The following is a 13,100-nucleotide window of genomic DNA, read 5'->3' as shown; positions in this document are numbered from 1 at the left end:
TGCTGAGAGAAGCAGTTTGCTGCGGCTGAAAGGAAAAAGCAGCAAAGATGAAGACAAGATGAAGAGAAAAACAGGATTAAGAACTCAGAGCTGCACGTTCATGACTTCAACAAGTGAAAAATCATAAAACACATCAACACAAAATGTTCACAACATCTGTGAATGTTCACAAAGAAAACACTGAGTGAAGCTGAGAATCACTGTCACATTTCTTTTTTAAAGAGTGGAAAAGGAAGAGAAGGGTTATTAATATTGGTTATGAGGAGAAGGAGAGGTGAAGCAGCTGATGATGATGATGAATATGATGAAGATGAAGGCCCACATGGTCACATTCACTCTCAACAAATGGGCCAGAAATGAGAATTTAGAATTTATCGACTTTGTTATTTTCATTAGTCGTTACTGTAATTATTGAGTTAACTGAACAGAGAGAACTCAGACATTTGTGCTTTACATATTTTTTACAAACAAAATCTGGTTTGAGGAATAAAAACACCACGAGGGTACGAGCTAACTGAATAATGTTGAGCTAAAGAAAATAATCGACAGGATAAAATCATAGTTGGCCTGAGGTGATCATTAACCCTGACATCATCCACAGAGGTCTCAACCGATCACAACAATCAATCACAGTCTCAACGCACCCACATTCACTCTGTTTCTGGGCTGTAGAAGAAGATAAAGCTGCTCAGATACGAAGCAGGTGCTGCACATGCTGTAAAGCTAGAAACCCCGTTCGGAGAGGTCAGAGGCAGGGATGGTTTTGAGTTGAGGTGGAAGGAAACCAGGCTAGCGCAGGCAGGCTCCAGTCACACCCCCGCCCCCAGCCTGTACTAACTTGGTCGCCTGGGTTTGGGCGGTGTTGGAGGGGGGCCTCTCTTTGTCTTGTCTGAGGGTGGGGTGCGTATGGACTGAGGTCCAATCTGCACCGGAGACGCAGGATGAGAGACGCTCTGTGAAACTGAAGGAAGGAACAACAGTGATGATACATGTGTACACAGGCAGAGAGGGGACAGGACCGGTAGAAACCAGGACCAGCAGCAAGAGGTGGAACACAGTCGGGTATGCCAGTCAAAAGTTAGTCCCAAGTCTCTGATACTTAAGTCAAGTCAACTCAGGTTAAGTCAGAGGCAGAGGTAGGTAAATCACAAATCAAGACTGAAAGGCCAAAGCCCTCAATCAAGTCTAAAGCCCAGTTCCAGTCAGGTCAAAACAGGAACTTCCAGGGTCAAGTCAAAGGGTGAGAAAGCCAAGTCTCAAGTCAATATTAGCAATACCCCCAAGTCCCAAAATGTACAAGTTTTCTAACTTAAGATAGACAAGTCCTGGGTCACGTTTAAAATCGAGACAGCAAGTCTCAAGTCATAGGAAGTGCCAAAGTCCATCCATCTATCCATATTAAGTGATAGCAGTAGACTACACAAGGTAGCCGAGACATCCCAGGTCTAAGATGGACAAGTTCCAAGTCAAGATCCAAGTCAAGTTAGGTCAGGGTAAGTCAGAAGCAGAAGCAGGCAAGTCCCCAAAATGAGACTGTAAGTACAAAGTCCTAAATCAAGCACAAAGTAAAGTTCTCAGTCAGGACAAAACAGGAATGTCCGAAGTCAAGTCAAAAGGTGAGAACAGCAAATCCTAAATAAAGAAATACAAGTTCCAAGATTTACCAGTTTACAAAGTCAAAATGAACAAGTCCTGAGTCAAGCTCCAAATTAATACGGACATCCCAAATCAAGACTGCAAGTCCAAAGTCTCCAAAATCAAGCTTTATGACATGTTAAACAGGAAAGTCCAGGGTCAAGACAAAAGGTAAAGGCAAGGCAAGTCCTAAATCAAGACAGATAAGTCCCAAGTCTAGTCCTAACTAAGTGCAAGTCAAGACAGGAGAGTTCCATTTTAGAGAGAGTCCCAAGTCACAACTAGGTCCGGTCACACAAGATTTAAGTCAAAAACAAGCCATGTCCATCAATCTATCTATATTCAGTGATCAGCAAAAGACTAAACATGGTAGTCCTGACATCAAACGTCAAAGATAGACAAGTTCCAAGTCAAGTCAGGTTAAGTCACAAACAAAAGTAGGCAAGTCCCAAATCAAGACTGACAGTCCAAAGTCCCAAATCAAGCCCGAAATCAGGCTGTAAGTCAGGTCAAAATAGTACAAGTCCAAGTCAAATTGTAAGTAAAGTCCCAAGCCCCTCAAGATTGGCAATCCCCAAGTCAAGACAACAAGCAACAGTTAAGACAAAAAAGTCTTAAGTCCAGTCACAAGTCCAGTTCTTATAAAGTCCAAGTTAAGATAAGCAAGTTCCATCTTAGAAAGAGTCCAAAGTCAAAACTGGATCCAGTCACACAAGATCCCAAGTCAATGCAGCAGACTACACAAGGTAGTCCAGATATTCAAAGATGGACAAGTTCCAAGTCAGATACCAAGTGAAGTCCCAAGTCAAGATTGGCAATCCCAACGATGAGTCACAGTCAAGACAGGCTAGTCTCAAATAGAAGACAGCCAAGTACCAAATCAGATCCAAGACATATAAGACAAACATTATTATCCATCTATGTCAAAATGCCCAACTCCCATTTAGATCATTAAGACCGAACACTGCCGCCCAAAACCATGAGCACATACAGCTTCAGCCATTAAAACCCAGTACTGAGGAGTGAGCATCAGACCTGGACATAGAAGGAACCACAGACTGTTATGGAAATCAAAAACTTTCAGTGCTTTAATCCATCAGTCTGGGCATCAGGTTTCAATGTGAAAATTAGAAATATATGCTGAGGAGCAGGAGGTGGTGGTTACAAGAGGAAGGACCAAAGGTTCATTATGCTGTTTGTATTAGATGATTTATTGAATGAAGTCAGAATCTCTGCAGGTTTCAGGTTCTTGTTAATGTTACATGGACATTAATCCATAAGACAATTACGACTTCAATTTAAATTTTAATACCAACCAGAACAAAAATCAAGTCAGTGCTGACTATTTTCCATGTGGTAGACACAAATGTATAAAACCTACCCTCTGAGATGTTGACAGTGAAGGGGCTTCTGGGAATCTGCTGCCCAGCAAAGGTCACATAGACGGTGTGAGGTCCCTCCAGGACGGGAACATAGGTGCACCGGAAAATACTGTCGCCTTTGTTCTCCAAGACAATCTCCACTGTATCCCTCCGACCGTTTGAATCGACAATGATGACGCCTACATCTCCAGCACCCGCCCCTGGTGGACAGACAGAGGGACAACAGGACTTTCAAACACTGAAGGAAGAATGTGACTCTCACTGGAACAGATTCAGACTGAACAATAAGAATTATAACTGAGGTGGAAGTCAGGTGAGAGTCGATGGTAACATAGGAGAAGATCTTTTACATTTCTGGGAAAATATCACTGAATATAAAACTGGAAAAGCAAAGCAAGGTATGAAATTAAAAAGATAATCCTATAGCATAAATACATACTGTGATATTTTGAAATCTCAAATTCAGTTTGAGTGGTTACCTGCAGTGTAAATGTCAAAGTATGTTGGTTTGTTGGCCACGTTTCCCGTCTGCTGCAGTCCCGGCCCGCGGGCCTGAACTCTGGTCGGGTCACCCATGGCCTTCGAAACATTCACCATGAAGGGACTTCTGTCAATGTCCTGCCCAGCAAACAGCACCTTCACCTGAGAGGAGCAGGAACACATAGGCCTGTAAGGGTCACTTCTATCATTAATTAACCAGGTAGGTCATCTAAATAAATAACCCAAAGTGAAGATATCGTGTATTGAGACTCTTCAGTAGTATATTGTTGATTGTTGGCTCGTTTTTTTCCCTCAGAAGTTTTCATTAAAGTGCTTAAAACAGTAGAATATCTAGTTGATTCAACCAGTTAAAAATGAAAAGTTCAATTTTCAGCTGCAGTAACTAAACCACTTCCTGTTTGTGATCTCATCAAATCTAAAGAGATGTAAAGTTCAGACTGAGCTCCATTCACTAATCGTTCACAAGTCGACCTTTACACTACATGATTGGTGCTTTTTGTCTTCCGTGGTGATTTTATCTTACTTTATGAAGCCCCTCCACTTTGGGCAGGTAGACCACAGAGTAGGTTCTGTTCTTGTCGTTGTTGGGGATCACTCTGGCCTGATGGACGCAGATAATAATGTCAGTCGTATTTCACTTTCTTGTGTTTGATTAAATATAAAATAAGAGTGTGTGTTCCCACCTCCTCTGTGTGTCCCTCTGGATCTTCCACATAAACCAGAACTTCTCCCAGTCCAGCCTCCACCGTCTCCACCAGAAACTCTGCTGGTTTCAGGACAACGTTTCCTCGAGGTTCAATACCTGAAAGACAAAGAGAGGAATCAAGTTCATGACATTACACAACAATCAGGCTTCTCAGGTCCCAGCTGACAGAGACCACGAGCATGTTGACAGCAGTGAGTAACAGAATTAAAGACTCAACATGATCTCAGGTCATTCAGACGTCTGACTGAAACAGTGACACTAAATCTCAAATAAAATACTGACAATTTTCTATAAAATCAACTGCTCTTCAATTATTTACATTTATAATATTTACCAAAATATTCACTAATTATGTAATCTTGATAGTTCTTGATCGAACAAACAAACACACCAACCAACCAACCAACCAACCAACCAACCAACACACCATGACACCAACCAACCAACCAACTGACTGAAACAGTGACACTAAATCCAAATAAAATACTGACAATTTTCTATAAAATCAACTGCTCTTCAATTATTTACAATTATAATATTTACCAAAATATTCACTAATTGTGTAATCTTGATAGTTCTTGATCGAACAAACAAACACACCAACCAACCAACCAACACACCAACCAACCAACCAACACACCAACCAACCAACCAACCAACCAACCAACCAACCGACCAACCAACACACCAACCAACAAACCAACACACCATGACACTAAACAGCCAACCAACCAACCAACACACCATGACACTAAACAGCCAACCAACCAACACACCAACCAACAAACCAACACACCATGACACTAAACAGCCAACCAAACAACCAACACACCATGACACTAAACAGCCAACCAACAAACCAACACACCATGACACCAACCAACCAACAAACAAACACACCATGACACTAAACAGCCAACCAACAAACCAACACACCATGACACTAAACAGCCAACCAACCAACCAACACACCATGACACCAAACAGCCAACCAACACACCAACCAACCAACCAACCAACCAACCAACCAACACACCATGACACCAACCAACCAACAAACAAACACACCATGACACCAACCAACCAACCAACACACCAACCAACCAACACACCATGACACCAACCAACCAACAAACAAACACACCATGACACCAACCAACCAACCAACCAACACACCAACCAACCAACCAACCAACACACCATGACACCAAACAGCCAACCAACCAACCAACACACCATGACACCAAACAGCCAACCAACCAACACACCAACCAACCAACCAACCAACCAACACACCATGACACCAACCAACCAACAAACAAACACACCATGACACCAACCAACCAACCAACCAACACACCAACCAACCAACCAACCAACACACCAACCAACCAACCAACCAACACACCATGACACCAACCAACCAACAAACAAACACACCATGACACCAACCAACCAACCAACCAACACACCAACCAACCAACACACCATGACACCAACCAACCAACAAACAAACACACCAACCAACCAACCAACCAACACACCATGACACCAAACAGCCAACCAACACACCAACCAACCAACCAACCAACACACCAACCAACCAACCAACCAACCAACCAACACACCAACCAACCAACCAACCAACCAACCAACACACCATGACACCAACCAACCAACAAACAAACACACCATGACACCAACCAACCAACCAACCAACCAACACACCATGACACCAACCAACCATCCAACCAACAAATCCAACCAACCAACCAACCATCCAACCAACAAATCCAACCAACCAACCAACACACCAACCAACAGACAGCTGGTTTTCACTTGAAGCTAATAAAAGCTGATTTAAACTGATCAGTCTTTGAACGGACTTCGGTACTGTGTTCTTCTCTCACCTGGTCCGTATGCTTTGGCCCTCTTCGGGTGCAGCGTCTTCGCCCTCAGGGGGGCACCTGGCTTCAGTTTAGATTTGGGGAACTGAGACAGGTAGGTCATCACAGAGTGCTCGTCCACGTTAGGATCGACTATCTCCTCCGGAGCGATCACCTGAAGAAGAACAGGGAGATGCTTACACGATGACCACATTCAGTCCTCATAATGAAGAAGAAACTGCTTCAGAACGTGACCTTCTGAAACAAACACATCTTTAAACGGAGCCACAGAACATTTTTATATCACAAACGATGTGAAACTGTTCTGCTCGTATCAGATCTGAGTCCAAAACCATTAATGGCAGAAGAACTGGAGACGGACTAAAGACAGGAAATCCAGATTAATCTTTTTATGAGACTAACAAGACAAATAATGGAGGAAAGTTTGAGAGCACAGCTGCTGGTGAACACATGAGAGGTTTGTTAAATGTCAAACAGCTGCTCCTGTAATGATCCTGCTGCTCATGAGCCGAGCAGGAAGAAGCTCTAAATCCCCCGCTAAAATAAAAGCATCAATACATCGTTTTATAAAACATCATAACAATCAGTTAAGGCAACATGTTTCTAAAATCCTAGCTTCAGTTTACAGGAACAGTCTGGGAGTGATTCATTACAAGTGATGGAATGTAACTGAGTACATTTACTCAGGTACTGTACTCAAGTACAGTACAAGTACCTCAAAATTGGTCTTGAGTATTTCCTTACTCTTTATACTTCCACTCCATATTGTACTTTTTACTCCACTACATTTATGTGATAACTTTAGTTACTAGTTACTTTACAGATTACATGCTGCATCATTTTTAAATGAATATATTTTCTCATCAATCAGATAAAAACAGTGATTGTGACGATCAGCTGACTCACAGTTTATACACACATGTTAATATATGGATCAGTTACTTTACTGATACTTTGATACTTAACTACATGTATTGCTAGAGTACGTTTATTTCCAGAAGATTAAGTATTTTTATTGCTAGACATTAATTTTGATGCTGAAGTACTTTTAATATCAGATACTTTAAGACTTTTGCTCTAGTACTATTCATATAGGTGACTTTCACTGTCACCAAAGTAATATTTTAACATTGTATCTTTACTTTTACTCAGTCTGACATCTGGATACTTGTAACAACACTGTGTATTACCTCACTGAACGGAGTAAACATGCATTTAATAAAAAAAACAGAGTAAAACTGATTAAAAGTCTAAAAACTTCTCTAACTTGAAAAAAATCCAAAACTTTTGCTCATGTTGGCCTCGCCACTGCCTTCGTAGCTTCTGATTGGTTAATTGAATCACATGTCAGATAGAGAGGAAGTGATCTGATGGTCAGAGTTTCCAGTGATCGTCATTAAATATAAAACACCTCATGGTTTATTATTTCTGTGACGATGGAAACTCTGACCGCCTGTGTTAAACTAACGAGCCGACACTAAACGACGGTTCGTTCATCATCTGATTGTAGAGTTTGTGTTTGGTGTTCAGTGCGTCTCGTCCACTCTGCTGCTAATTTAGACTGCTGGCTGCAGGATCGCTCTGCAGGCTGGAAATAGACCAGATCGGCATTTAGCACATGTGAGAGGAAAGTTCCTGATGCTGCAGCTCGACTGCGGCTAAGACTCATTATCACACACACAAACTCTCGTTACAACATTTAGCTCAGGACCCTAAAAGCTCTGATTTCACCTCATCACAGCTCTTTATTATAGTAAAAAAAATAAAAAAGGGTACATAAAGAACACTGTATTTCTATCTAATGGTGGATGTTTTATAGACACATTGAAATATTTTGTACACTAAATATATTTAAATGTCTGTTAAAATGTTCAGGGAACACTCTATAACAACCATCATCAATAAATAATAAAACATTTAAAGCATAATTAAACTTTAGTTTATAGTTATTTGACTGAAACAAAAAATTAAATGTTTCATAAATAATTTATTGAAAAAAATGTTTTATTGTAAAGTTGCAACTGATTTTTAGAAACATTTACAATTATTAATAAATTGTTTATTTAAGTTTAAGTTAACAGTCAAAAAAATATTAACTACAATTTAACTATAAATGTATAATTATTATAATTTATCAGTGATGGTTATTATAAAGTGAATCAATATGAGAATGTAACTGATGACATATATTCCTACAGTAAATATCAACAGTGATGACGCTAAACATAATTAGATTATGATGCTACATAATATAATATGCATATATGTTGTTTGTATATTACACATTAATACAAATACACGTATGTTAACAAAAACATAAACACATATGTCAACACATGGAAAGGTTTATGTAGGTTTCATATATGATTTGTACACAAAGGTAAATATATTTACGTTTGTGAAGAGTCATTTTAAACAGCTGTTGACTAGATGAGTTTAAAGGAACAAGAAAAGGTCAAACAATATTTTTGGAGCGAACGAAATCCTTCAGACAAATAAAAGTACAGAGAGAAAAATGTATTTAGAAAAATAGAGAAACAGTAAGATTAAAAGGTAAAGGAATAATTGAATCTTTCTTCTCAGGACTGTTTGCGGGTCTGGAGACTCATGATGTCAGTTTTTCTTTAATCCTGCAAATAAATCCTTAAAACACATTTTGTCTTTGAGCTGATCCGGACCAACCGGTGAAATAAATCTACTGTTGATGATAAAAGAAGCTCAGATGTTCCTGAACGTTCTCTGTACCTGTCGGCCATGTTATGGTTTGATGAATGCGTCTTGTTTCAGCATCGTGTTCATGGTGAAGGAGAAGGAACGGGGAGAAGTTACCTGTGGCACTCCGAGCCAGTCGTCGGCCTGCTGCATGGCCTCTCTGGCGTTCTCCACCGGCTGACTGGGATCCCATGTTTCCCAGTCTGGACACAGACCTGAAGGCAGCACAGAGACACACTGAGCCAGAGGACACTTTGACTGAATCTGTCACAAGAGCTGAAACACGAGACTTTCAGGAGTGGACAGACATGATTATATTTTTAATAAATATGTTCAGATGGTTTATGATTATTATGGCTGCAGACACAACAGCTTATATCTTTCTTCAATTTCAAAAAGAAACAATTCATTTGTGATTGATTGTGGATTATTAATTAGAATCTGGGACATCACAGTCCTCGTTGTGGACCTACCAGGGGCACAGTTATCCACCAGAGCTCCCAGTGCCTTGCCGTCCCTCCAGTCCCGGTGGAAGTTGGTGATGGGGAGCTGGGGCACCTTGTTCTGGATCCAGCCCAGCAGACGCTGTTTGGGGGTCAGTTTCTTGGCGTCCTCGTCATCCTCGTCCTCCCACATGGGCATGGAGATGGAGTAATGCAGGATCAGGGTCCAGATCAGACCCAGGATCAGCTTCAGGTTCCCGTCCACGATGGCTTTAGAGTCTGAGGACAGACGGGAGGACGGGTTAGACAAGATGTCATCAGTGTCAGGATCAGGACAGATGTCACCGGTCTGTCCCTACAGGTGCAGTCATTACCTGTGTGACATGTCAGCAGGTGTTTGTGTTGATGCACAGCTCAATAAATATTGTTTACAACAGAATCATATGATCTGTAAACTGTCCGCCAATCAGAATTCATCTCAACCGACTGTCAGAACATTTGTTTTCTAACGTTTTCTGATGGCCCAGTTTCCTGTTCTGTTCTTTACATCTGCTCGCCAAAATAAAAGTTCACGGCTTCAGGTTGTTTATCTTCCAGCTGTCAGGAGATGTCTTTTAATGTGAAAGTTTCATCCATCGACAGCAGAGAGTCGATCTGCTGCAGGGTGATGTCATCCAACCCCCGGTCTGAAGAATGAGGTCAGTTTAAATAGGAAACACATGCACACACACACACACACACACACACACACACACACACACACACACACACGCACACACGCACACAGTGATACACACAATAACACACAGTCACACACACATCCAGGAATCTGAGGGAGGACTGTGAGCTGTTCCTGAAATGAAAAGTCGTTTGTTTTACCAACTTTCAACCTGATGACTCTTTCTGCTTTATATAAACACACACACACACACACATACACACACACACACACACACACACACACACATACACACACACACACACACACACACATACACACTGCTGTAACAAATGACTCACACTCCTGCTTCGTCTCTTTATAAATGTCTTGTCATTGCTGGACGCAGTTCATCATGTGTCGTCTTTAAACAGACCAATGAAAACCTCGAGTTCCCCCGAGAGTCACGTTTAAGGAACGCAGCTGAAGTTTCTAATGGATCGACCAATCAGGAGACAGAGCGGATCATAAATCATCTCAGTGTTTTCGGGCAGATCGTTCGCTGCTCAATGAAAACATTTCAAACACAGCTGAACTTCAGCCGACACGTAGAGTCTGTTCACACCTGACATTAACAAACACCTTCATCTGATGTCACTTCCTGCTCTGTATGAAACAAACCCGTCCATCACTGGGACAAACAGACTCCATGTTTCTACACAAAGACAGAAAGAAGTTCATGCAGAACATTTGCTGAATTTACAAGAAGGAACAAATAAGTCAGAATCAGTCAGAGACAGAGTTTCACACAGTTTATAAAGTTTGTTTTAACTCAACAACTCTTAAAATCACTACATTCGTTAAGGGAGTCTGGTGATGATGAGGTTACTAGTGAAAGTGGAAGAAAATGTACCTACATGCATTTAAACTGGAGTGTGTGTGTGTGTGTGTGTGTGTGTGTGTGCGTGCGTGCGTGCGTGTGTGTGTGTTGAATAACAGACATCTTAGCTCACAGAAGGAAAATATGATTTCATGATTTTGTCCACAAGACAACGGAAAACACACACACACACACACACACACACACACGCACACACACACATACACGCACACACACACACACACACTCAGGAAGCTCGGTGTCCAGAGATTAGTCGGGTCGGTGTTCAGGGAGGATGTGTCGTGTTGGAGCGTCGCTGTAATCTTTCCCCAGGAAACAGGAGCTGCAGGCTGTTTTCAGGAGGAAACAGACGAACTGAGCTGAACTCAGTTTGGGTTTGATTTACAGTTTAAGTGGAAACAACTCAGTACATTTACTGCAGTACTGCACTTCAGTACAATCTTTAAGTACTTTACTTGAGTATTTTAATTTCTACTTCATCTCTGAGGGAAATGTTGTGTGTTTTATTTACTTTGCAGATTCATATTTTTAAAACAAAATGTAATTGAAAAGTAAATGTTGATGGATGAAACTACACAGCAGAATATAAAGTCATTACCATGAGCTCCATATGTAGCGGCTGCGTCCTCTGAGCCGGACTCTGCTGCACTGATTTAGTTTCTCCTCCTCTACAGCGTCACACATCATTTGATTCAGGAGAAGCTGAAGTTTCAATCTGGATCATTTAAAGTCCTAATTTTACATTTGTGTTGTGTGAGAATGGATGAATGTGATGTTTCTTTACTTTGAACAGACAGAAGATCAGGAAGTTTAGTTTTTTATTTAAAAAGATGAACTTGGATGTTTTTGTCTCCATCTGACTCTTAACAAGTTACAGACCTTATAATATTGTCCTCTGTGTTTTTCTCTGTGTGTTACTGACAGTGTTGATGTTTTAAAACTAGTTCAGAGAGGAAACAGAAGCAGCTCGGCTACAACCAGAGGAAGAAACTACAGGACGTGACGGTGCAATCAGCTTTACTACGGAGGCCCAGAGGGTCCAAACAAGACATGAAAATGAGAAACTCCACCCTGCATGAGTTTATAAAGCATCAGAGGCTTACTTTGAAAATGTTTGAAAGTGAAGGAGTAACTTTTTCCACTTCCTGTTTGTCTGAAGTGCCTCTGAGCAAGGCGCCGAACAGCTGATGCTCCTGTTTGTGTTGGTGGATTTTACATTTCGACGAGTGCAAGTAGACACCAAACTGATGACATCATGCTGTGCTCATCATCATCATGCTAAACTGTATAAACTAAATAAAGTGTATAAACTATATAAAGTGTATAGACTATATGAACTATATAAACTATATAAAGTGTATAGACTATATAAACTATATAAAGTGTATAAACTGTATAAAGTCTATAAAGTGTATAAACTATATAAAGTGTATAGACTATATAAACTATATAAAGTGTATAGACTGAGCCTCCTCTGGTGATCTGCTGTCCTGCACACAGTCTCATCTCTGTTACTCTCAACATGAAGCATAAAGCTCAGCTGACTCTCTCAGAGTTTAGATACAAACTGCTGATGTCTTGTGACTTTTTGTCCCTGCAGGGACGCCGTACTCTCCTTACAGCAGAGCTCTGTAAAGCAGGAATGGACTCTGGTGTCGAGCCAAACAGCTTCTGAGCTGCACAACAACACGTCTGTAACGGTTAGCAAACAGAGCAGCTACAGGTCGACTGCTGCTGCTGCTGCTGCTGCTGCTGCTGCTGCTGCTGCAGGGGAACAATGAGTCCTGATAGAAACATGAGCCAACAGGCCGGGGGGGCAACGGAGAAACTGTGTAATGTGACATTTAGACAGAAAGACTTTATGGGCACAGAGAGGAAGTGATGGAGGGAGAGAGAGAGAGAGAGAGAGAGAGAGAGAGAGAGAGAAGCCTGTGGGAGAGTGGAAAGAGGAAAAACAAGTGATGACGACGGAGGGAAAGAATTAAGAAGCAGATTAACAGTCTGAACTCTGCTGGAGGATGAAACACGACCAGACAGGAAACAAGAGCGTCAATGTTATTAAAGGCTTATTAATGATTGTAGTGAAGTCGAACAAATCAGAAACATACAACCACGGAGTCTTTGACAGCACAGTTTACAGTCCTCATTCATATTTTCATAAATCATTAAACTGCCAGTTATTTTCACCGTTAATCATAAAAGACTCAACATTTAATGTCATCAACTAATGGCACTCAGTAGAGTGCATACCTCCA

The 13,100-nt window shown here is 41.2% G+C and overlaps 1 protein-coding gene across 4 annotated transcripts in view; it reads right to left on the bottom strand.

Annotated features, from left to right (window-relative positions):
- LOC141008555 (filamin-C-like) overlaps positions 1-13,100 on the bottom strand; it is a 74,220-nt gene that overhangs the window by 30,858 nt on the left and 30,262 nt on the right. For all 4 annotated transcript variants that reach the window (XM_073480978.1, XM_073480980.1, XM_073480981.1 and 1 more), the window contains 7 exons: positions 9,317-9,565; positions 8,961-9,058; positions 6,135-6,285; positions 4,202-4,320; positions 4,042-4,119; positions 3,497-3,659; positions 3,017-3,217 (listed from right to left, as the gene is read on the bottom strand). In XM_073480978.1, coding sequence (XP_073337079.1) covers positions 3,017-3,217; positions 3,497-3,659; positions 4,042-4,119; positions 4,202-4,320; positions 6,135-6,285; positions 8,961-9,058; positions 9,317-9,565 — 1,059 coding nt within the window. The remainder of the gene's footprint in view (positions 1-3,016; positions 3,218-3,496; positions 3,660-4,041; positions 4,120-4,201; positions 4,321-6,134; positions 6,286-8,960; positions 9,059-9,316; positions 9,566-13,100) is intronic.

The sequence above is a fragment of the Pagrus major genome, chromosome 14 (assembly GCF_040436345.1).
Source record: "Pagrus major chromosome 14, Pma_NU_1.0".
Lineage (NCBI taxonomy): Eukaryota > Metazoa > Chordata > Actinopteri > Spariformes > Sparidae > Pagrus > Pagrus major.
The sequence above is the reverse complement of the archived record's forward strand: the minus strand, read 5'-3'. Positions and strand labels throughout refer to the sequence as shown.